General features: G+C 46.0%; 2 protein-coding genes across 5 annotated transcripts in view; both read left to right on the top strand.

Annotated features, from left to right (window-relative positions):
• LOC141094141 (uncharacterized) overlaps positions 1-24,929 on the top strand; it is a 392,749-nt gene that overhangs the window by 344,646 nt on the left and 23,174 nt on the right. For 2 of the 4 annotated variants that reach the window (XM_073579879.1, XM_073579880.1), the window contains exons 2-6: positions 14,614-14,763; positions 14,887-15,066; positions 15,150-15,273; positions 15,357-15,454; positions 20,593-20,686. In XM_073579879.1, the coding sequence (XP_073435980.1) occupies positions 14,692-14,763; positions 14,887-15,066; positions 15,150-15,273; positions 15,357-15,454; positions 20,593-20,686 (568 nt within the window). In that variant the 5' untranslated portion in view covers positions 14,614-14,691. The other 2 variants (XM_073579878.1, XM_073579877.1) reach the window with 2 other exon arrangements.
• Positions 149-24,929, top strand: part of LOC141094169 (uncharacterized) — a 347,923-nt gene continuing 323,142 nt past the window's right edge. The window contains exon 1 of the mRNA XM_073579925.1: positions 149-211. The gene's annotated coding sequence lies outside the window, so the exon portion shown is untranslated. The remainder of the gene's footprint in view (positions 212-24,929) is intronic.

Genomic DNA, 24,929 nt, shown 5'->3' with positions numbered 1-24,929 from the left:
CTGGAGGCTCCATTATTCTCTATGTGGAGTGCGGCTCTGCGGGTGGAGGTCGGTGCCGGAGGCTCCATTATTCTCTATGTGGAGTGCGGCTCTGCGGGTGGAGGTCGGTACCGGAGGCTCCATTATTCTCTATGTGGAGTGTGGCTCTGCGGGTGGAGGTCGGTGCCGGAGGCTCCATTATTCTCTGTGGAGTGCGGCTCTGCGGGTGGAGGTCGGTGCCGGAGGCTCCATTATTCTCTATGTGGAGTGCGGGTGGAGGTCGGTGCTGGAGGCTCCATTATTCTCTATGTAGAGTGCGGCTCTGCGGGTGGAGGTCGGTGCTGGAGGCTCCATTATTCTCTATGTGGAGTGCGGCTCTGTGTGTGGAGGTCGGTGCTGGAGGCTCCATTATTCTCTATGTGGAGTGTGGCTCTGCGGGTGGAGGTCGGTGCCGGAGGCTCCATTATTCTCTATGTGGAGTGCGGCTCTGCGGGTGGAGGTCGGTGCCGGAGGCTCCATTATTCTCTATGTGGAGTGCGGCTCTGCGGGTGGAGGTCGGTGCCGGAGGCTCCATTATTCTCTATTGCTGGAGGCTCCATTATTCTCTATGTGGAGTGCGGCTCTGCGGGTGGAGGTCGGTGCTGGAGGCTCCATTATTCTCTATGTGGAGTGCGGCTCTGCGGGTGGAGGTCTGTGCCGGAGGCTCCATTATTCTCTATGTGGAGTGCGGCTCTGCGGGTGGAGGTTGGTGCTGGAGGCTCCATTATTCTCTATGTGGAGTGCGGCTGGAGGTCGGTGCTGGAGATTCCCCATTACTTTTACTGCCACTTTATAAGAATCATTGTGTTTTTGTTTTGTTTCCTGTAGAAAACACATACAACCCAACTATGGAAGACAGAAAGGGAGGAAACGGATTGTTCTCATAGTACAGGGCCACTTTCTTGGCCCCACAGTGTAATGCCCCCATTATGCAGTATATATGATGCCCCCATTATGCCCCTTATACAGTATATATGATGCCCCCACACAGTGTAATGCCCCCATTATGCCCCTTATGCAGTATATATGATTCCCCCACACAGTGTAATGCCCCCACACCGTGTAATGCCCCCATTATACCCCTTATGCAGTATATCTGGTGCCCCCACACAGTGTAATGCCCCCATTATGCCCCTTATGCAGTATATATGATGCCCCCACACAGTGTAATGGCCCCATTATGCCCCTTATGCAGTATATATGATGCCCCCACACAGTGTAATGCCCCCATTATGCCCCTTATGCAGTATATATGATTCCCCCACACAGTGTAATGCACCCCTTATGCAGTATATATGATGCCCACACACAGTGTAATGCCCCCGATTATGCCCCTTATGCAGTATATATGATGCCCCCACACAGTGTAATGCCCCCATTATGCCCCTTATGCAGTATATATGATGCCCCCACACAGTGTAATGCCCCCATTATGCCCCTTATGCAGTATATATGACGCCCCCACACAGTGTAATGCCCCCATTATGCCCCTTATGCAGTATATATGATGCCCCCACACAGTGTAATGGCCCCATTATGCCCCTTATGCAGTATATATGATGCCCCCACACAGTGTAATGCCCCCTATACAGTATATATGATGCCCCACACAGTGTAATGCCCCCATTATGCCCCTTATTCAATATATATGATGCCCCCCACACAGTGTAATGGCCCCATTATGCCCCTTATGCAGTATATATGATGCCCCCACACAGTATAATGCCACCATTATGCCCCTTATGCAGTATATATGATGCCCCCACACAGTGTAATGCCCCCATTATGCCCCTTATGCAGTATATCTGATGCCCCACACACAGTGTAATGGCCCCATTATGCTCCTTATGCAGTATATATGATGCCCCCACACAGTATAATGCCCCCATTATGCCGCTTATGCAGTATATATGATGCCCCCCACACAGTGTAATGCCTCCATTATGCCCCTTATGCAGTATATATGATGCCCCCACACAATGTAATGCCCCCATTATGCCCCTTATGCAGTATATATGATGCCCCCACACAGTGTAATGCCCCCATTATGCCCCTTATTCAGTATATATGATGCCCCCACACACTGTAATGCCCCCATTATGCCCTTTATGCAGTATATATGATGCCCCCACACAGAATAATGCCCCCATTATGCCCCTTATGCAGTATATATGATGCCCCCCACACAGTGTAATGCCCCCATTATGCCCCTTATTCAGTATATATAATGCCCCCACACAGTATAATGCCCCCATTATGCCCCTTATGCAGTATATATGATGCCCCCACACACTGTAATGCCCCCATTATGCCCCTTATGCAGTATATATGATGCCCCCACACAGAATAATGCCCCCATTATGCCCCTTATGCAGTATATATGATGCCCCCCACACAGTGTAATGCCCCCATTATGCCCCTTATTCAGTATATATAATGCCCCCACACAGTATAATGCCCCCATTATGCCCCTTATGCAGTATATATGATGCCCCCACACAGTATTATGCATCCATTATGCCCCTTATGCAGTATATATGATCCCCCCACGCAGTATAATGCCCCCATTATGCCCCTTATGCAGTATATATGATGCCCCCACACAGAATAATGCCCCCATTATGCCCCTTATGCAGTATATATGATGCCCCCCACACAGTGTAATGCCCCCATTATGCCCCTTATTCAGTATATATAATGCCCCCCACACAGTGTAATGCCCCCATTATGCCCCTTATTCAGTATATATAATGCCCCCACACAGTATAATGCCCCCATTATGCCCCTTATGCAGTATATATGATGCCCCCACACAGTATTATGCATCCATTATGCCCCTTATGCAGTATATATAATGCCCCCCACACAGTGTAATGCCCCCATTATGCCCCTTATACAGTATATATGATGCCCCCACACAGTGTAATGCCCCCACTATGCCCCTTATGCAGTATATATGATGCCCCTCACACAGTGCAATGCCCTCATTATGCCCCTTATGCAGTATATATGATGCCCCCCACACAGTGTAATGCCTCCATTATGCCCCTTATGCAGTATATATGATGCCCCCACACAGTGTAATGCCCCCATTATGCCCCTTATTCAGTATATATGATGCCCCCACACACTGTAATGCCCCAATTATGCCCCTTATTCAGTATATATAATGCCCCCACACAGTATAATGCCCCCATTATGCCCCTTATGCAGTATATATGATGCCCCCCACACAGAATAATGCCCCCATTATGCCCCTTATGCAGTATATATGATGCCCCCCACACAGTGTAATGCCCCCATTATGCCCCTTATTCAGTATATATAATGCCCCCACACAGTATAATGCCCCCATTATGCCCCTTATGCAGTATATATGATGCCCCCACACAGTATTATGCCCCCATTATGCCCCTTATACAGTATATATGATGCCCCCACACAGTGTAATGCCCCCATTATGCCCCTTATGCAGTATATATGATGCCCCCACACATTATAATGCATCCATTATGCCCCTTATGCAGTATATATGATGCCCCCCATGCAGTATAATGCCCCCATTATGCCCCTAATGCAGTATATATGATGCCCCCCACGCAGTATAATGCCTCCATAATGCCTCTGTGAGCAGGTGACCGGATACAACACACAAACTGAAAGTGATCAATATAATTATTTCCCTGATGATGGGAATTGTGATCACTATGGCAACAGTGAATAATGCAAAACAGGGTGATTACGAGGTGAAATATACAATATCAGATATACAATGAATTCTCTGGTCACTCTCACTGTTATAGCAGCCTCCAGCCAAATGTTACTTTAGTTACTGACAAGGGTGACTTTCCTGACACATATAGTCGACAACACTGTCTCTTCTGCGAACACAGGCCATAGTGAGGTCTCCACCTCTAACTGTTAGGCCAAAGTCCTCCTAAAAACAAGTCTATCAAGGCTCGCTGGGCCGCCTTCACTTCAACGAGCTTTCACCTTGTCTTTTGTACTACCCTGGACCAACACCTGTACTGACGTCAGTGCTGGAAACAATGGCCCGGCTCACTCGCGCCTCCTGATCTTCACTGTAGGTGTATACTACTGAGCAGAATCTCCTCACAGATCACTGGCACATCCGTCTCTTGTACCAGAAGTAATAAGACCTGGGACACTGATCTTGCCTGGCGTAGTCAGTACCGGTGCAGGTCAGGTTCTCAGGCTTTGATAGGCATAGTCTGGACTCCAGGTCTTGTCTAGTCCAGGTCTGGTTCTCAGACCTTGGCTGGCGTAGTCTGGACTCTGGGAGTCGTCTGGTGCCACCTGGGATCTGCCACCACAGCCAGCTGCCGCAGGCACTTTAACATGGCCTGGTACCTTGGATTCTTAACTGGCACTTGTTTTTTTTACATGGCTTCAGATCTGTTCTGGCTTTGTGGGTAGTGCCTTTATAATAACGGTAAACTGCATCATGAAGGTCACCTGACCTGATGTACCATCTAGACTCTTTCTTCCTGAAACTCTCCCTCTTCCCATTCATTCCATAGGGTCCCGTCTGGACGGCAGATGGCAGTCTTTTCGTACAAATGCCGAACAGTCCTGAGGATTTGTTCTTCTTATGTTACACCGTGCTGATACTCCGTGCACTACTAGCACAATGATGTCACTACTAGTGATGAGTGTCCTCCGAGTATTTTAGCGTGCTCGGAGATTTAGTTTCTGTCGATGTAGCTGCATGATTTATGGCTGCTAGACAGGCTGAATACATGTGAGGAATGCCTGTTTTTTAGGGAATTCCCACGTGTATTCAGGCTGTCTAGCAGCCATAAATCATGCAGCTACATCGACAGAAACTAAATCTCCGAGCACGCTAAAATACTTGGAGGACACTCGAGCATGCTCAGGAAAACCCGAGCAACAAGTATACTCGCTCATCACTAGTCACTACATCACACCTGTAGTATGGAGCCTCAGTACTCACACTGCAGACTGGAGCATTGCACCTTGGGAACAGGGTTGGGTGAGTAGTGTGTGTTTTTTTGTAATATCAGGAATTGTGGGGGCATCATATTAAGAGAAGAGCTGTTGGGACTCTCATATTGAATGTGTGGCTGGTAGGGGTCATTATACTGACTGGGGTTCCTTATTTTCTGTAGCAGGTTGTGGTGGCCGTAATACTGTGTGAGGTGCAGTAGGGGGCGTCATACTGTGTGTGGGCCTTTCCCACACCCCTGTTCCCCATTCCTTGTGGCCCTTCAGCCTATTTTCTCCTTAAGCCGGCTTGGTAACTATAATCAGGGCCATGACCTTTCATCCTGTTTTCATCTTCTTTGGATATGGTGTATTTATATGGTATCCTTACTTCACCTTCTTTACAGCAGGTATGGGCTATTTTGTCCCGGATTTGATATTTATGGCTTCTATTCATGTAGGGGTTTACCATGTTCACTTCTAGACACTTTTATATGTGTATGTAGTTTTCCATGCTTTGACCCTTTTGTGATTATTGCTTGATTTTTTGAGTGTGGTTTCACACACAGGTGTCTCATATACCGTATTATATTATATAAGGAGACTTTGGTATTGTTATACATGAATTTTGGTTCCGGGGTGGTGTGAATTGATATTGTACATGTGTTGTTTTTAAATGATTTTAAGATATATTGTGTGTCTTGTGTTTCCAAATAAATTGTGATTTATATATTTGAAATTCATTCAGATGTGCATGCCATTTATTGCTTGGTCTTTTTCTCCTTTTAATTCATGGTTCGTTTTCCATGCAAGGTTTTTGCACCCGAATTGATTTATATTCGGTTCTAGGTTCACCCTATATATATTTTTTGGTAGGTCATACTGTGTGGGGTCTGTGGGGCACCTTCATACTGTGAGGGAGCGCTCATACTGAGCTACATGGGCACACAGGAGAACAAATTCCTTGTGATGAGTCAGATGGGGATAAATAAGTGAGAAATACAGACCTTTGGTCTAGCTGGTTACAGTCCTGAATTGATATGGTGTTGTGTGCCAGGAGGAAGACATCAGATAGTACGTTCTGAAGGAAGGTAAACATATAATGGCAGTGAGAATCTGGATTGCCGGCAGAGAGAATAGTGGAAACATAAGGGTGAGGTCCTTAGCTCAGGTTTGCTGGACTATTTGGCTTATAACAAAAGTTATGTACCGCCACATGTAACCGGAATGTTCCTGACACTGCAGAAGAAGCATTCATAAAGTGTAGTGCCTCCTATTTGATGTACATACTTCTCATCAAGTTCTTGTTAAGTAAAGGAAAGTTTATTTTTGAACTTTTGGTCTCCCTCATTCATCTCCATACCATCTGGTCCAGGCCTGCTAAGTACAACAACAGCATGCGGTCTGCAGAGTCAGGAGATATGACTTCACCAAATATATCCTATCTATCTATATATAAATTAGTGTGGCTAAGGGTCACATAGTCGATGGGAGGTATGTGTTGCAGATATGGCTTGCCCTCCTTGATGTAGCCCAGATTGTTTCTCTAGTGCATGAAAGCACTAAGAGGTTCATTTGTTACACCTGGGTCTGGGCTGCGGGTAGCTACGAGAGACGGGCAGGTCTGGCTACCCACATACCTCTCATCTGGGTGTGGTTACAGCCTATATAATGGAGACTGTTGTTTCGCACATAGTCTGTGTGTTGGGAGGGAGGTGGCCTCCTGTGTGTTTGGCTCCAGACTGAGCCTGAAGTACTGGACATTATCCCATTCTGTGTGCCCACAGGCTTGGCGGAGCAGAGCCCTGCTATGGGCATTTATACTTTGTTTTGCCTGATCTAAAGGCTGTTTATTTTCTGTTTGTGCTTCTGGGATTTATGAAGCAATAAACCCACATTAACTTTTAAAGGAACGTGCCTCTTGTTGTCTTCCCGTTGCACCTGAGTTAATACAACCCCTACTATATATATATATATATGTATTTATTTTATCCTTTGGGGGTCCAATTCCAGCTATTGCTGTGATTTCTATGTACACTGTGTATAGGATAATAGAATATGATAAAATTGTTATGAACGTGACGTAGCTAACATTGTACAGTGACTCTGTTTTGCATATAGTGAAAGATTTCTTGTTACTAAAACGTTTTTTTCATGTTTAACCCTTTTTTTAAAACCCTCTGATCAGTGCGATCATACAACATACAAGCCTCTGATGGCTCCGGTGATGCACTGTACTACTGTAGTGGCGTGTATCATCACTGCCTGTCAGTGTAATACTAACGGCCCCATACACGAGATAAGTGTTGGCTGAACGGTCATTTGGCAGACGGCTATCTCTCCCGACTCCCCCATACACACAAATATTCCAGCTTTCCTGTGGTCTGTATGAGTCACCTCCTGACTCCTCTAGCGGAGGATTATCTACAGGAAGAACAAACGGGTTATCCTCTGACATTCAGAATGCCAGATCCTTCTCTGCCCTGACATCTGTTGGGAGGCCCCTAAATACATTATATAGTCGCTCAAACCCCCCGAAATCATTGCTTTCATGTAACTTTAGTCTAAAGTGTAATGGTAGTAATTTCATTCAACTCCTGCACTGACGACCCATCTTGCATGTGTTCACTCTATTCTATGTCAGCAAGCATTTTGTACTGGTAATCATTTCATTGAACTCCTTTGTTATAATTCATCTGTTAAGATGCGATACGATGCAATGCACTTTATTGATCCCGAGGAAAACTATGGTGTTACAGCAGCGTTACAAACAGCATTCCAAACATTACAACATTGCATACAGCATTACATAAAGTAATTCCTAGACACAGATCTTCCACATGACTAACCACATTACAAAGCAAACAATTTTGTGTAAGTGCAGGATCTTAAATCTCTGATCATTGTTATTATTAGTGCACCAGCCATAGGCCATTGTCATCTTTCACCCTTAGGAAATTGTTATAAATCCCCATAGCAGTAGGCACATACGATTTCCTGAATTTCTCCTTCTTGCACCTTAGTAGGATTGGATGGCTGCCGAATGTGCTCTAGTGCTTCAAGAACAGCTGGTATAGTGGGTGTGTATTATTGTTCATTATAGCCCTACACTTCTTCTGAATCCTATTTTCCACTACCTCCTCAAAAGAGTCAAGATGGAGGCCAACATGCGTGCTTGCCATTCTTGATAAGTTTGTTGCGTTTATTAGCATCAGCTACTTGCACACTACTACCCCAGCAAATGATAGCAAAAAAGATGGCGCTTGCCACAATGGACTGGTAAAACATTTCGAGCATTTTACTGCACACATTGAAAGACCTGAGCTTCCGTAGAAAGTACAGTCTGCTCTTTCCCTTCTTGTAAGCCTTCTCCGTATGACACCTCCAATTGAGTTTGCTGTCAAGGTGGACCCCCAAACATTTGTAGCTCTCAACCATCTCCACCTCCTGGCCAGCAATAGTTATCGGTAAGTAATCATCCTTTTTCCTTCTATAACTCACCACCATCTCCTTGGTTTTCTTCATATTTAGTTCTAGACAGTTAGTCTGACACCAATCCACAAAGTCAGAAACCACCTCTTCCATATTCCTCCTGCCCCGGTCCCCCACAATGCCCCCTAGAATCACTGAGTCATCTGAGAATTTTTGGAGGTGACAGAGATCTGATTTATACTGAAAGTCAGCTGTATACAATGTGAAGAGGAAGGGCAACAGCACTGTACCCTGAGGGGCTCCAACACTACTCTGTACACTGCCAGATACCACCTATCCCATCCTTACAAACGGTCTGTCCGTCAGGAAGTCACTTATCCAATTCACCATCCCCTCATCTTCTGCCATATCAGTCAACTTATTTTGCAGTAAGGGCGGCTGTAAGGTATTGAAAGCACTTGAGAAGTCAAAGAACATGGAGCACACTGCAGTTCCTTCTTTGTCCAAGAATAAATGTACTGTATGTTGCAGAGACACTACCGCATCATCCACCCCCAACCTCTGCTGGTACGCAAACTGTAGGGGGTCAGTGTAGGACCTCACCCTCGGGTACAAGTAGGCAAGTAGTATTCTCTCCAATGACTTCATAGCATGCGATGTTAAGGACACTGGACGATAGTAGTGTAGGGAAGTCGGAAATGTGATCTTGGAAACCGTCACTAGGCTGGTGGTCTTCCACAGCATTGGTACTCTCTGTAATTGTAGGCTCCTGTTAAGCACGAGTTGGAAGACAGTTGGTTTGCGTACGCTCTAAGGACACGTGGACTAAGGCCATCAGGCCCAGCTGCTTTGCCAATGACTAGTTTACTAAACTGTTTCCTCACATCGTTTGAGGAGACAGAGAAAGCAGTTTATCCCCCAAAGTCAATGCTACCGATCGTTCCCCTGCTCCATCCCCCATTCTGTTGAAAAACTTGTTCATTTCATTAGCCATGGGCAGATGGACTTCCCCACGCTCCGGACTTGCCTTAAACCAAGTTAATTGCTTCATAACCGACCACACCTCCATGGAATTGTGTGACAATTTATTTTCTAGTTTAATTCGGAATGCCTCATTACATTGTTCTCAGTACTTACTCTTGTATATCCATGGGTGGGGGTCACTGTAGATGTTTTCTTGGGAGAGGTGCCATAACATAGAGAATGAATCAGGACTACTGTTTTGATCATCTATGGGGGCCTATAAATTTAGAAACATTCTGTGGGGTACACGTATTCAACAGAGCATCGCATTAGCTAAGCATCAAGCAAAAGCAGTTATTCCATAGCAGGTAGTCAGGGCAGGAGTCAGGTAACCCACACTTGGCTCTCCCCTTTAACAATTTGCTTTATTTCTATCCCTCTGTGTTCTCTTGCTATTCACATTCACCGCCCCATCCCCCCTCCATCTCGACTCATACACATCAGCCCTTCTATACTTCTCTCTCCTGTGTGCAGCTCCCATGCACTTTTTACCTTCCAGAAAAACCTCAGCCCATCTTGCCCAAACATATCGCAGAAAAAAACTTCTTACAATTCCAAAAGCTACTTGCTCTTTATCTTCCTACTCCTACTGATTTCGGGGGATATCTCCCCCAACCCTGGTCCACCATCCCCCCCAACCTCAACCCCGACCCTACCTCATATCGAAACCATACTAATTTTATTAATATTACTTGCACTCCCTCATCTCCTTCTTTTAATTGTGCCCTATGGAATCCACGGTCAGTATGTAACAAGCTTACTTTCCTGCTCAACTACTTTCTGAACAACTCTCTTAATTTGTTGGCCCTCACTGAAACCTGGATCCAGGATTCTGGCACTGTCTCCTCTGCTGCCATTTCCCATGGTGGCTTACAATTCTCCCAATCCCCGAGACCCACAAACAGACTTGGTGGTGAAGTCGACATACTCCTGTCCCCACAATGCACTTTCCAGGTCACCCCCCAGTTCCATCACTGTTGTTCCCTTCTTTTGAGGTCCACACCATCAGGCTCTTCCGTTCTTTCCCTCAGAGCAGTGGTCACATACCGGCCACAGGCTCACTCACCCACCTTCTTGACTATTTCTCAGCCTGGCTGCCACACTTCATGTCCTCAGAATCATCAACTCTTATCCTGGGAGACTTCAACATCCCCATTATCAACCCCACTTCCACATCTGCATCCTAGCTTCTATCACTAACCACTTCTCTAGGCCTCTCACAGCTCTCAACCTCTGAGACAAGGATGGTAACACCCTTGACCAGGTGTTTGTCCGGCTTTGTTCAATCTCCTACCTAAATAACTCACGGCTTCCCCTCTCTGACCACAACATTCTCTCCTTCATGCTCACAAATCCTCGCCCACCCCAGCACACTCCTACCTACCACACATTCAGAAATCTACAAGCCATTAGCCCTAATACACCTTCAGACTCCCTACACTCATCACTGTCCCCAATCTCCTCTTTTTCATGTCCTGATCTGGCCGTTCATCACTACAATAATACTCTCAGAAGCATCCTTGACCAAGTAGCGCCCCTCACCCTCAGAACCTCCAAACACAGAGTTAAACAGCCCTGGCTCACATCGCAAACTCGACTTCTCCAGCGATGCTCTAGGAGTGCTGAACACTTATGGAGGAAAACCCACACACCAGAAGACTTCATCCACTTCAAATTTATGTTTAGAATCTACAACTCTCCCCTTCACCTCACCAAACAAACCTACTTCACCACCCTGATGTCCTCAATATCCAACAACCCCAAGAAACTTTTTGACACCTTTCACTCCCTCCTCAGGCCAAAAGCACAACCCCCAACACACATTTGTGCTGATGACCTAGTCTCCCACTTTATAGAGAACATCTGTCAGGAAATCCGCTTCCAACCACCAATTGCTGTGACTCTGATCCCTCCCTGCTTTTCCCCTGGCTCACTCTCCACCTTTGATCACATAAGAAGAAGTCTCCAGACAAATTCTCTTCTTCTCGTCCAACTACATGCACTACTGACCCCATTCCCTCATATGTCCTCCAGTCTCTCTCCAGTCGTCACAACTCGCCTACCTATAATCTTTAATCTCTCTGTCATGATCTGAAGTGATCTGACAGTTTTAAAAGCACAGAGTGAACTTTTTTCCTTTTGGCAAGTTGCCAAGGTGACTTGACTGTCCCCGGTGGTGGTTAGTGGTATCGCACCTTAGGTTTTCAGTTTAAAGTTCTCTGTAATTATGATTCAGGTGTGGGGCTCTATAAATGAGTCTCAGGGTTTGTAATCACGGTTGGTGATATTCATTGATTCGTTCATTGATTCTGAGTTTGTGAGAGCCTGGTGGAAGGATGGAGCTGAGGAGGAGTCCTGCGCAGCTTAGCCAGGGGGGACGTGTGTCAGCTATGGTGTCTGGACGAAGGGCTGGCATGGCGTGGTGGGGTCGCTGTGATGGTGTCGGCAGGAAGTGTCTGCATGGACTGGTGGAGTGGCGACTATGGAGAGTGGCACTCACCATGTGGGACTTGGCTGCTGAGCTGGACTCAAGCATGCTTGCCTTCGTGGCAGAAGCTGAACTCATCGTTGGGACTCTGTTACTAAGCAGCAGCAACTGGTGGTGGACTCTGCTCCAAGGCTGCACTATGGTGAAGGATCCTGTTATGGTGATGGATCCGGGTGGAGGAGAAGACGCACGCAGGTGGAGGGCTCTGTTGCAGGAGCATAAGCACAGAGCATAAAGCTAAGTGGTGTCCCCCTGTATTGTCTCTTTCCCTCATGTGTGTTGTTAGTGCAGTGGTGGGATTAGTCTCCGCACCGACCAATTCCCTAGTGAGGGTTTAGGGTCAGGGCGAGCAAGGGTTTAAGGTTCGCGTGCGGCGACAGGTGCGGAGCCTGTATAGGGAACGTAAGGAGTGCAGGGACGCTGGCTCAGGGGAGCTTAGGGAATGGGGACGAGGAGACCTCCTATCGCAGGGCCCACCATTGTTTATGTTTCCCAGGTCCCCCTTATTATTTAAATTCGCCATACTGGAGGCGGGGTTTCCAGAATTTATATTAACGTGTAATACCTAAATTCTCCAGGTGGAGGCGGTGTATCCATCTGCACGTATTATTATTTAAATTCGCCACTGGAGGCGCTGTATCCAGGGTCACGTGTGTTATGGGTCCGCCTTGCGGTATCATCTGCGTCCAGACACACGTGACCATGACACTCTCCCTCTCCTCGGGCATTTTCCCATCCTCTTTCAAACACTATCGTTACTCCAATATTAAAGAAACCTACTCTCGATCCGTCCTGCAAAAACAACTACAGACCAGTCTCCAATCTCCCCTTCAGCTCTAAACTCTTGGAGCGCCTAGTCTACTCCTGCCTTACCCGTTACCTCTCCACTCACTCCGTTCTAGACCCTTCACAGTCCGGCTTCCGCCCCCTACATTTGAATGAAACTGCAGTCATCAAAGTTACCAATGACCTTCTGACAGCAAAATGTAACAGTGACCACTCTGCTCATTCTTCTCGACCTTTCTACAGCTTTTGACACTGTTGACCACCATATTCTACTCTCTAGGCTCCAGTCACTAGGCATTAAGGACACTGCTCTCTCCTGATTCTCTTCCTATCTTAGGTATCTTCCTACCGACTGCTGCACTCTGCAAACAACTTTCGACTAACCTCTGCACTAATCCCCACCTCCCACTTTCATCTCCAAGACTTCTCCTGCGTTACGCCAATTTCTGGAATGCTCTAACCCAAGAAATTAGGACTATCCACAATTTGCATAGTTTTAGGCGCTCCCTCAAAACACATTTGTTCAGGGCGGCCTATCACATTCACTAATCAGTCATTCTATGTGTAAGTGTGTGTGTGTAGCCCATTCACTATATCCATCCCTCACTCCCTCAAGATGGCTGGACCATCCTTGTAAATACACCATTGTAAATACACACCTGTACTTTTGCATCTCCCTTACCTCATTGTAGATTGTAAGCTCTCACCATCAGGGGCATCTTATTTTGCTCTAATTGTATTGTTAACGTTGTTACTTATGACTTGTGTTTTAAAACTGTTAAACTGTAAAGCGCTGCGGAATATGTTGGCGCTATATAAAGATTATTATGATTATTATGGAAGCGTTAAAAGGTAACTTATTGGACGCTGCCTCTGGCCCGGCCTAATAGATCTTTGTACATTGCAGGCCCAGACACCATTAATTAGGCGTGTAAGTATCGTAATAACTAGGCCGCCCCATACTATGGAGTACTTGGGGGAGGAGGGCATTCAGCCGGACTCTGTCACACCTTCTGAGATGCCATGTTTGCTTTTGACAGCAACAAGTGGTGAAACTGCCAGGGTTTTTGTTGCAGCCGCTCCTATGCTGTCCCTGCGGTGTACATCTATGTTCTGGGGCCCAAAAGAGTTCATTTGTTAAAAAAAAAAAAAAAAAAAAAAAAAAGTTTCACTTGTTCAAAAATAATAAAATGTGCCTTCTGCTTTTTTATTTTTTATCATTGCAAGAATTGTCGGTGCCAATTTTCATTTGAAACCTTTTAATATCTGTCTTTTTTCTGGTGTTTTTCATGTAATATAGGAAAGTCTAAGGCCAGAAATAACCCCATAAATCACTGTACATGGAGCCTTTGGGATCAGATCATTTCTGTCCACGTTGTTTGTGCAAACAAAAAAATCTTTTCTAAAAGCCTCAAACTTCTGTGTGTGAATCAGAGCTGAGATCTAACGTGATAGAAGATTACAGTGCGGGGAAGACGGGAAACCTTCATATAGACGGCCGGTGGGGATGGAGTCAGTGACCGACTCTGGCCAAATCTGTTTCTAGAGCCGTAGTAGAAGATGAAGATGTCGTCCTCATCATGAAGTAGTTATTTCTCCTGTCACGTGTAATGAATATCTCCTGCAGTATTGCTAATGCCGATTCCAGTGTCGGTAATGAGACGAGAATTAGCGTTATGGAAGATGAGTCTATGAGAAACGTATTCAGCTGCCGACTCCGAGGAAGAAACTGCTTGTTGTCTGTGGCCTAAATATATAGGTTTTATTAGTAGATGTAAAGAAGAAAACTAAATACTGTAAACTAATAAATCTCCTCATATGTTTCCCTTATTATCTCCAGTAATTGTATTATTACACAGGATTTTTATGATGTTACATCGGCTCATCTTCTTCTCATTCAGGTCTCTACAATATCGGATCCTCTCAGTGAAGATCTTCTACATAAGAACATTTTTCTGATTTACCCATCAAAGATTGATATGGACAGAGACAAGATGGCAGAGAGGATATTACACCTCACCCTAGAGATCCTCTTCCGGCTTACTGGAGAGGTGAGATTCTAATGACATCACATTACATCATTCTTATCTATGGGAATAACAGACATAACTGGAGAGGTGAGGACTCTGGAAATGTCTGTAGTGAGATTTATTAATGTGTCTCTCCATAACCAGGATTACACAGTAGTGAAGAAGACCTCTAGTGAGCGCTGTCAGGACCCTGAGTCTGAGGGATGGGGAAGACCCCTGAGCCCAATCACGGGGTCTCCACCTCACCCCCTGATACATGAGAACATCAATGAGCAGAAGATCCTAGAACTCACCTACAAGATGATTGAGCTGCTCACTGGAGAGGTGACACTGGTGGGAAGGCTGGGACATTATACAGTAACACTATGAAGGGATCAGGGGGATGACAGTATCTTTGTATGTGTCAGGTTCCTATAAGGTGTCAGGATGTCACCGTCTATTTCTCCATGGAGGAGTGGGAGTATTTAGAAGGACACAAAGATCTGTACAAGGACGTCATGATGGAGGTTCCCCAGCCCCTCACATCACCAGGTAATAGGCAGGACTAAATACACACGGCCTATAATTATCTGTATGTAAAGAATGAATTCTGTCCCTGTATGTGTTTGCTCCAGATCTATCCAGTAAGAGGACAACACCAGAGAGATGTCCCTGTCCTCTTCTTCCACAGGATTATAAACAAGAAGATCCCAATGTTCCTCAGGATCATCAGGTAGATGGAGAGAAGGTGTCATGAGATCTCCCCTATTATGTGTAGACGGCTGTGAAGGGCTTGTGCTCAGTCTTGTTTTATCCACCAGTATTATATGTTTTATACTTGTGTAATGAGAGCGGTGGAGATGGCAGGATTAGAGCTGATCATAGATGTGATTCTCTCTCACCCATGACAGCACCACGGAGAGAGGGAATCTGCCCTTCAGGGACAGGAACCTACAGATAAAAAGGGCGGTACCTCTCCTCCGCCTTCAGTTGGGTTCCTGTCCCTGACGGGGGGACCCACAGTACGGCGTACCTGTGTATCAAAGGAAGAGTCCGGATCCGGGGCCGGCCTGTCCGGTATTCTGCAGCGGGGAGGCCCCTGTCGCGGCAGGAACGGTGCCCGAAGCCGCCACCGCTGGGGCCGATGCGGGCTGCCGGGTGAGCGGGGGGAGACGCCGGAGTCGCCGCTCCGGAAAGGAGATAGGGGCTCGTGGGGACCCGGTGGAAGCGTGAGCAGCGCCATGGTACAGAGAGTACCACGATGGCCGCTGCCCCGGAAGTAGAGGAGCGGCTTCCGGGTCCCTGAATCAGGCGCATGCGCAGAAGCGCGCTCCCCGACCAGCGCGATGCAGGATGGGAGTGGTGACGTCACGCGGGCGGAAACTTTAAAAATGGTGGGTACAGAAACTCCTGGCTGGAAGCGATCCTAATAATGGAGGATAGCGACCAGCAACAGGAGCAGCATGCCAGGCAGCAGCTCAAGCAGCAGCAGCACAACCAACACCACCACAGACAAAAGGAACGAAACAGAGAGAGGGCCGTTCCAGCAGTTACTACACACGGCGTAGTACGTCAGCGGCAAGGAGCAAATCGCCACCAGGAGATCAGCCTATACAGAACCTGACTCCATCTCCCGAACCGGTACCTGCAGCCGCGCACCTTTTGGGGGTAAGTGATCTTCGTGAATGTTCACCCTTGTAATACAATACCTCTCCCTTATTAGGGAAAGAAGAAGGCAAAAAAGAACAGGGAATACCCCACTTGCACTAGACCCCTACCTGTATCATGGGAGAAAAAACTATGTGAGTCTTGCACAAAAGAAATTCTTTGTCAGGAGACTCCGGATTTCGCATCCGACCTAAGGGCCGCAATGAAATCAGAGGTTCAGAGTGCCCTCGTGTCCCTTAAGCATATGGATAAACCGAGGAAGAAAGACACGATAGAAACCTCCCAGTCAGACTGTTCCACGTCGGGAGAAATCACGTCTAAAACCTCGATATCCGGCTCCTCAGACGAGGAAACAGGAGGGTGTCACTGTTTTCCCCTAGAAGAGGTAGACAGGCTAGTAAAAGCTGGAAGATCTACCATGTGGGTATTGGACCCTAGGCCGGATAAAACAGTCCAGGACATAATGTTCGGCAGACTAGGCCAGAAAAAACGGAGAGTATTTCCACTTAACAAAATTTTCAAGGGCCTAATCAAAAAAGAATGGGACAAGCCAGACAGGAAAAATACTACAGTCCCTTCCCTTAAAAGAAAATATCCCTTTGAGGAGGAGGCATCTACGTCTTAGGATAAAGCCCCGAAACTCGATGTAGCAGTCGCTAAGGCCTCAAAGAAATTCGCCCTTCCCTTTGAGGACATGGGCACCCTCAGGGACCCCCTAGATAAAAAGGCGGATACCTTTCTAAAGGGGGCATGGGAGTCGGCAGGCGGTAACCTCAGGCCAGCAATAGCGGCGACATGTACCTCAAGAGCCCTAATGGTATGGGTGGACCAACTTGAGAACAGCTGAGGGAGGGGACACCAAGAGATAAGATCTTAGATTCTATCCCAGTAATAAGGGGAGCGGCTGCATTCCTAGCGGACTCATCGGCCGATTCAGTCAGGCTATCGTCCAAAACAGCAGCACTTTCAAACGCGGCCCGAAGGACATTATGGCTTAAAAGTTGGCCAGGGGACCTACAGACCAAAATGAAATTATGTTCAATCCCCTGTGAAGGGAAATTCCTTTTTGGGGAGACGTTAGATGACATCCTCCAGAAAGCAGGAGACAAGAAGAAAGGATTCCCAAATTTAGGGCCAGCAGCATTTAAGAGGCCCTTTCGAAATAGGAGGTTTTTTCAGAGGAGACCACAGAGGGAACAAAAGTGGGATGACAAAAGAAGAGAGAGAGGGTTCTTCTCTAATAACTCTCCCCGAGACAAAAAGCCCTCCCAGGGTGGGGGGAAGGTTAACCCTTTTTCTCCCAGCCTGGAGGAGAATTTCAAACAACCCATGGATAGTAAACCTAATCCAGGAGGTTCTAAGAATAGATTTTCTCTCTCTCCCACCTCAAAAGTATGTAACAACGCCGCTGAGATCCAGTACGCGAGAACAGGAAGCGCTAGAAAGCGAGGTCCTAGGCCTAGTAAAAAAAAAGGAGTCCTCCAGGAGGTTCCCCTGCAGGATATGGGCAGAGGGTTCTACTCCCCTCTTTTTCTAGTAACCAAACCGGACGGCACCTTTCGAACGATTATAAATCTGAAAAAGCTAAACGAATACGTCAGGAATCAGAGCTTCAAAATGGAGTCGATCAGGTCCACCACCAAAGTCCTGTTCCCAAACTGCTACATGACGGTGTTAGATCTCAGCGACGCCTATTATCACGTCCCTATCCACAAAGACTCCAGAAAATATCTCAGGTTAGCTGTCTCAATAAAGGGCAAGGTGAAAGAATTCCAGTACAGAGCCCTGCCGTTCGGAATATCGATAGACCCGCGGTTATTCACCAAAATAATAGCAGAAATGATGGCTCATATAAGGGAACAAGACATAATAATAATCCCGTATCTAGACGATTTCCTAATAGCAGGCAGCTCGGCTCAAAAATGTAGAGAACAGGGACAGGGTGATGGACACTCTACAAGGCCTAGGCTGGCTTCTAAATCTAAAAAAATCAAGATTGGAGCCCAGCTGGGTACAAGAATTCTTGGGCCTAACACTAGACTCAAACATTCAGGAGTGTCGCCTTCCAGACCACAAAAAGGAGAAAATCACTCAAATTACAGCGAGAGCAATCCAAAATCCCTCTGTGACACTGAGGAAGCCTATGTCACTGCTGGGTTCCCTATCCGCCTGCCTGCTAGCAGTTCAGTGGGCTCAGTTACACACGAGAGATCTCCAGTGGGACGTATTAGCCAACCAGGCAGCAATAGGGGGACACCTAGAGGGTCGTATTACCCTAAATTCAAGAACTATTCATTCCCTAGCTTGGTGGGGAAACCAGGAAAATTTGTCCAAAGGGATCCCTGGGTAACAAAGATAACACGCATAGTGACAACGGATGCCAGTCCCACGGGATGGGGAGCACACATGAACAACGAGGTGACTCAGAACGTATGGGGAGATCAAGAACTAAAAGCCTCCTCAAATCAAAAAGAGCTTCTAGCAGTAGGCTATGCACTGACACACTTCCTACCCCTGCTCCAGAATCCCCATATCCGCATTCTTTCGGACAATCGAGTCACAGTGGCCTATATAAATCATCAGGGGGGAACCAGGTCCCAAGCCCTAATGGACACATCCGCCAAAATCCTCCAACTGGCAGAGGCAAACCTGCTATCTCTGACAGCCCTACACATCCGGGGTACAGAGAATCAAAGGGCAGACTTTCTGAGCCGCACCCAATTACGACAGGGGGAATGGGTACTAAAGTGGTCCATTTTTCGGCAGATTGTAAAAATGTGGGGGACCCCAGACATAGATTTGTTTTTGAAATCGGCAAAGTAGACACCTTCTACTCCCTAGATCCCAGGGGGAATCCTCTAACTCTGGAGCTCCCATGGACACAGAGTCTAACATATGCCTTTCCCCCAATCATGCTCATTCCAGCGGTCCTAAACAAAGTCAGGGAGGACGGGGCAAGAATGATACTGATAGCCCCTTTCTGGCCCAAAAGAACCTGGTTTTCCTGGCTAAGAATGCTCTCAGTAACCGACCCGTGGATCCTACTGGATCTCCCGGACCTGCTATCGCAGGGCCCAGTGTTACATCTTCAGGCACCGAACCTCCATTTAACAGCATGGAATTTGAGAGGGCACTGATGAGGGACAGGGGATTTTCAGGGAACCTGATAACTACACTACAAAAAAGTAGGAAACCGGTTACCATGAGAGCTTACGGCAAAACATGGAAAAAATTCCTATCCACTTCTAGGGCAAAGGTTCAGGACGGGGTTCAGATTGATAAGATCCTAGAACTTCTACAAAAGGGCCTAGAACAGGGTCTGGCGGTCAACACATTAAAAGTACAAATAGCGGTGTTAGGCCCCTCTATAACCATGATGTGGCAGTTGACCCCTGTGTAGCATGGTTTATTAAGGCCGCAACCAGATCTAGGCCAATAGCTAGTCAAAGGTTACCGTCATGGGACCTGAATCTTGTACAACACTGACAGGCCCTCCGTTTGAACCAATTTACTCGGCACCCCTAAAAATCCTATCACTTAAAACGGTGCTGCTGGTGGCACATCAGCTCGAAGAGTGAGCGATATTCAAGCCTTATCAGCAGGGCCACCTTTTACAAAATTTCTAGAGGATAGTCATCCTAAAACCTGACCCGGCCTATCTACCTGAAGTATCATCACATTGCCTTTTTTAGGCACTATAGATTAGATCTAGCCTCTACGTCTGACCTGACCTTCGGGAGAAGGGTCCTTCAGGCGGTGGTCCCTCCCTAAGCTACCAATCTCTGTAATTCTCTCCGTGGTGCTGTCATGGGTGAGAGAGAATAGCTTAGTTACTCACCGATAACGGTGTTTCTCAGAACCCATGACAGCACCCGCTTATTCCCCTCCCCTTCACGAGTATGGTGAGCACGTTTTTTCTGTGAGTAGAGTGTTTCCGTTTAGGCACGGTGCTTTTGATAAATAAGCAGTATTATAATATATACATAATATTTCTGTTGTCTAACTAACCTGGAGACCCTCTGATGCTCTGTAACCAACTGAAGGCGGAGGAGAGGTACCGCCCTTTTTATCTGTAGGTTCCTGTCCCTGAAGGGCGGATCCCCTCTCTCCGTGGTGCTGTCATGGGTTCCGAGAAACACAGTTATCGGTGAGTAACTAAGCTATTTTTCCATCTGTCAGTGACTTTTACAATATTTGTTTCAGGGTGAAGATCTGACCCCCCATATTAATGCTACAGAGACATATGTGAGGGGTGATGAGCGGTGTAAAGAGGAAATTCTTACATACAATAACTCAGGTGAGTAGCAACCATTAAATGCAGGGAAGTAACAGATTCTTCTCAGCAGGGACGGACTGGGACTAAAATTCAGCCCTGGCATTTGAAATCACAGAGGCACATGATGTCCCTGTGCCCGAGCACTCGGTGGGGTATTTTATATTACCTTGCCTGGAGGAAAACAAGAATTATTACAAGACCAATATTTCTAATAATACCAATAATATTGCTATATAAGATTAAATTATTATAATATCAAAATAATAATATTGCAATGTTACAAATACCAACAAACATAACCAAATCTTACCAGCATATACAGTTATAATTCCACCATACTGATCAGTACAGAGGATGATTTTAAAGTCTATGTGACTTTATACTTTTGAATCCTCGTGGCGCACACTCTGAGGATTCTCCGGTGCTGGCATTGAGAGCGGGTGGTCATGGCTTTGCTAATTTCACTGGCACAACTAGTCAGGACGTGACCGCATTTATACAAATCGCATACTTGCGGTACAATGATGAGGGGCGAAACTACAGTAAGTGCAAGGGTTACAATCGCACTCGGGCCCTGGAGCCTAGGGGGCCCCAAAAGTCCCTTTGACCTATATAGAAAGACTATTAAAATGCTATTAAAGACTTGCAATAATTGGGGGCCCAATTAGAGCTTTTGCTTTTTTGCCCAGGAAAGGTGACCTATCAGGACAGGGACACAACTTTGAAGGATGCCTTGACATGGAAGTTGGGGGGTCACATATATTGGCCAATCTATGCACTAAGTACCTTTTTTTTTTTTTTTTTTTTTTTCTGTATTTTTCATAGTACTTTTGCAGATGAATATTTCATATATACACTATATAGCGCTTTTTTCCCTTTTTATATATCAGTAATGCAGTTTCAGTGTTCTATAGTAATCATTCTTGGTAGTTCATGGTGCAGCTTTTACAGTTTTTCATGTTACTGTGTTGGTGCTGGCCTCGGCAGGTCGCAGACAGAAGGGATGCCCGTGGCCTGCTGGGTTAGGTGATTAAGCCAGCGACTTCGTGCTGTGTCACAACTGCTAACAGTGTGGGCGTCTTAAGGAAGCAGATTCTCATAACAATGTAGCAGCCAAGGTGGCCCAAAACCAAGCAGGCCCTTCTGGCATTTGCCAGAATAGCCAGATGGCCAGTCCGGCCCTGCTTCTCAGTCACCACTGTGGCTGCTTTTTCGGTCATGTAGTCTGGCCGTATTACCATGATCACCATTTTGCCTCCTGACAACATTCTCCTTCACCCAAAACTGATCAAATGAGCGGAGGGTAATGATGCTGTTGGCTTCCTAGATCCCTGGGATCTTATTGGATGAATCTATCTTCTCCCTTCTGTGCTGGTGAATGTGCTCATATGGTCCCTACAAGACCAGGTCCAGTCTTTCTGGCCAAACTTTGCTTTTATGATCGACAACATTAAAAGTGCAGTGAGGCCAAGTGTGAATTTCTGTACAATATCAGCAGAGTTTCCCTTTTTCCTATCTTTTCAATTTGTAGTAAAACTAACTGTTGCAAACTACAGGGAAAACATTACACCTGTGCCATGATATATCTCTAAGCTGTGCGTGGCTGATAATAATACATTTTATTTCTATAGCGCCGACATATTCCGCAGCACTTTACATTTCAGAGGGGACTTGTACAGACAATAGACATTACAGCATAACAATAATCACATAGATCATAACAGATACCAAGAGGAATGAGGGCCCTGCTCGCAAGCTTACAGTCTATGAGGAAAGAGGTAGACACGAAAGGTGGGTGGTAACAGTTGCCCTGATTGTATGGACCAGCCATAATGTTAAGTGAGTAACAGTACAGACACAGAGGGCTAATGGATGCATAAAGCATGTGGGAACATGATACAGGGAACCTTGTTATTTGTGGCTGTGCCAAACAGGGATAGATTAAGTTAATGTGTTGAGGTGGTAGGCCAGTCTGAATAAATGCGTTTTCAGGGCACGCTTAAAATTGTGGGGATTGGGGACTAATCGTATTGATCTGGGAAGTGCATTCCAAAGAATTGGCGCAGCACGTGTATAGTCTTGGAGACGGGAGTGGGAGGTTCTGATTACTGAGGATGCTAACCGTTCTGCTGATGACCTGAGGAGGGCACGGGTAGGGTTGTATACTGAAACAAGGGAGGAAATATAGGGTGGTGCTGAGCCATGAAGAGCTTTGTGGGTGAGGGTAATAAGTTTGTACTGGATTCTGGAGTGGATGAGTAGCCAGTGTAATGACTGGCACAAGGTAGAGGTGTAACGATTGGCGAGGAATATGATCCTGGCTGCAGCATTCAAGACAGATTGGAGAGGGGAGAGTTTGGTAAGAGGGAGACCGATCAGAAGAGAGTTACAATAGTCGAGATGAGAATGAATAAGAGAAACAGTCTGAGTTTTTGCGGAATCAAAAGTAAGAAAAGGTCGAATTCTAGAATTGTTTTTGAGGTGCAGATAACAAGGGCGAGCCAGTGATCGTATGTAGGGGACCAAGGAAAGCTCAGTCAAGTATGACCCCAAGACGGCGGGCATGTTGCTGGGGAGTAATGGTGGAACCACACACTGAAATGGGAATGTCGGGTGTAGGTACATTAATAGAGGGAGGAAACACAAGGAGTTCAGTCTTTGACAGGTTCAGTTTCAGATATAGTGAGGACGTGATGTTAGATACAGCGTTTAGACAATCCCTGGTGTTTTCGAGAGAGGCTGATGGCTGTAATATACATTTATTCACACCTGTGTTGGCATGGCTCGAGCCCTGGTTTCATGGATTGACTCCATGTCATAAATTCCATTGTTTTCAATCCTAAAAAATTCAGATTACTGCACAATCTCCTGAAATGGGGGGGGTGCTAATACTTTCTCTAATGTTCTGGTCATGACTCATAGTAGCTACAATGGTCCACCATAAATGGTTGCAAGTCTAGTTTAGTGTTGTTCTCCCCTCGTACATACATTGTTGTTTGGGATGTAATATATTATTTTATTCTATGTCTTTTTTTACCAGTTCATTCTGTATGATAGTGATTGCGGTGGGATCGGCCTGCCTCACTTGTGTGAGTCTGTAACTCGCTGATAGTCTTTAAAAAAAGCTCTCCATCGCCTCTTCCAAATGCCTTAGATCTAAATTTAAAGTGAACCTGTCAGCAGGATTGTGCACAGTAACCTACTGACAGTGTCAGGTCAGCGCTGTTACACTGATTACAATGATACCAGGTGGTGATATCCGTCTTGTTGTTGTTGTTTAATCTTTACTTCTAGTTTTCAGTTAATGAGATTCTCGTGCTGCGGGGCTGTGGGTGGCCTGTGGGCAGGGCTTTGTGGTTCTGGTTACATATTCATCTGTATTGGCTTATGACAGGTCATTGATCCTTCAGTGACCTGCCCCCTATTTTACATAATGTATATAATAGTGTCACTGTTGATATTATTGTTGATAATGCCTATAATATTGTGTCTATTGTGAGGCGGATAAAAAAAAAAATTACATCCAGCAAAATGACACCGGCGGCGCCTGTCCAGTATCATTTATCTCTTACTTACAGATGCTACTACGCAGGCGCCGCCATCGCTGGTGACATTTTGATGGATGTAATGTTATTTCTAAGCCTCACAATAGCCACAATATTATAGTCATTATCAACAATAATATCAACACTATTGTATGCTTTATATAAAAATGGGGGGCAGGTCAGTGAGGGATCAGTGAGCTGTCATAAGCCAGTACAGATGCATATGTAATCAGAGCACCGCATAAAGTCCCACCCACAGTCCGCCCACAGCCCCACCCCAGAGCACGAGAATCTCATTACCTGAAAATTACAAATACAGATTAAGCAACAACCACAAGACGGATTTCATCACCAGGTATCGCTGTAATCAGTATAACGGCGCTGACCTGACAGTGTCTGTAGGTTACTGTGCACAATCCTGCTGACAGGTTCCCTTTAAGACATCTCGGCTCTGCACTATTGTACACAGTTCTCTTTAAATGTGTAATATTTCTTCTTGAAACTCATCTGACAGAAAATATTGGCCCTTACGATAGTTTAGATTGTGAAGTCAAAGAGCCCCATACACTAATTACCCCAGAGAGGTTTCACCACTAGTTACTCATTTATTACTGATGAAGACTGTTGGGTTTGATCATTTCAGTAGATGTGTTATTGTCTATAGTCAGTTTTTTATTACAGTAGTTAGTGTCCAAAATACTCTGATTTAACCTCTTCAC

This window comes from Dendrobates tinctorius, unplaced genomic scaffold (genome assembly GCF_039654945.1).
Source record: "Dendrobates tinctorius isolate UK_male_01 unplaced genomic scaffold, ASM3965494v1 ptg000063l, whole genome shotgun sequence".
NCBI classification, from domain to species: Eukaryota; Metazoa; Chordata; class Amphibia; order Anura; family Dendrobatidae; genus Dendrobates; species Dendrobates tinctorius.
Note: the sequence above shows the minus strand (reverse complement) of the source record. Positions and strands in the feature narration are given on the sequence as shown.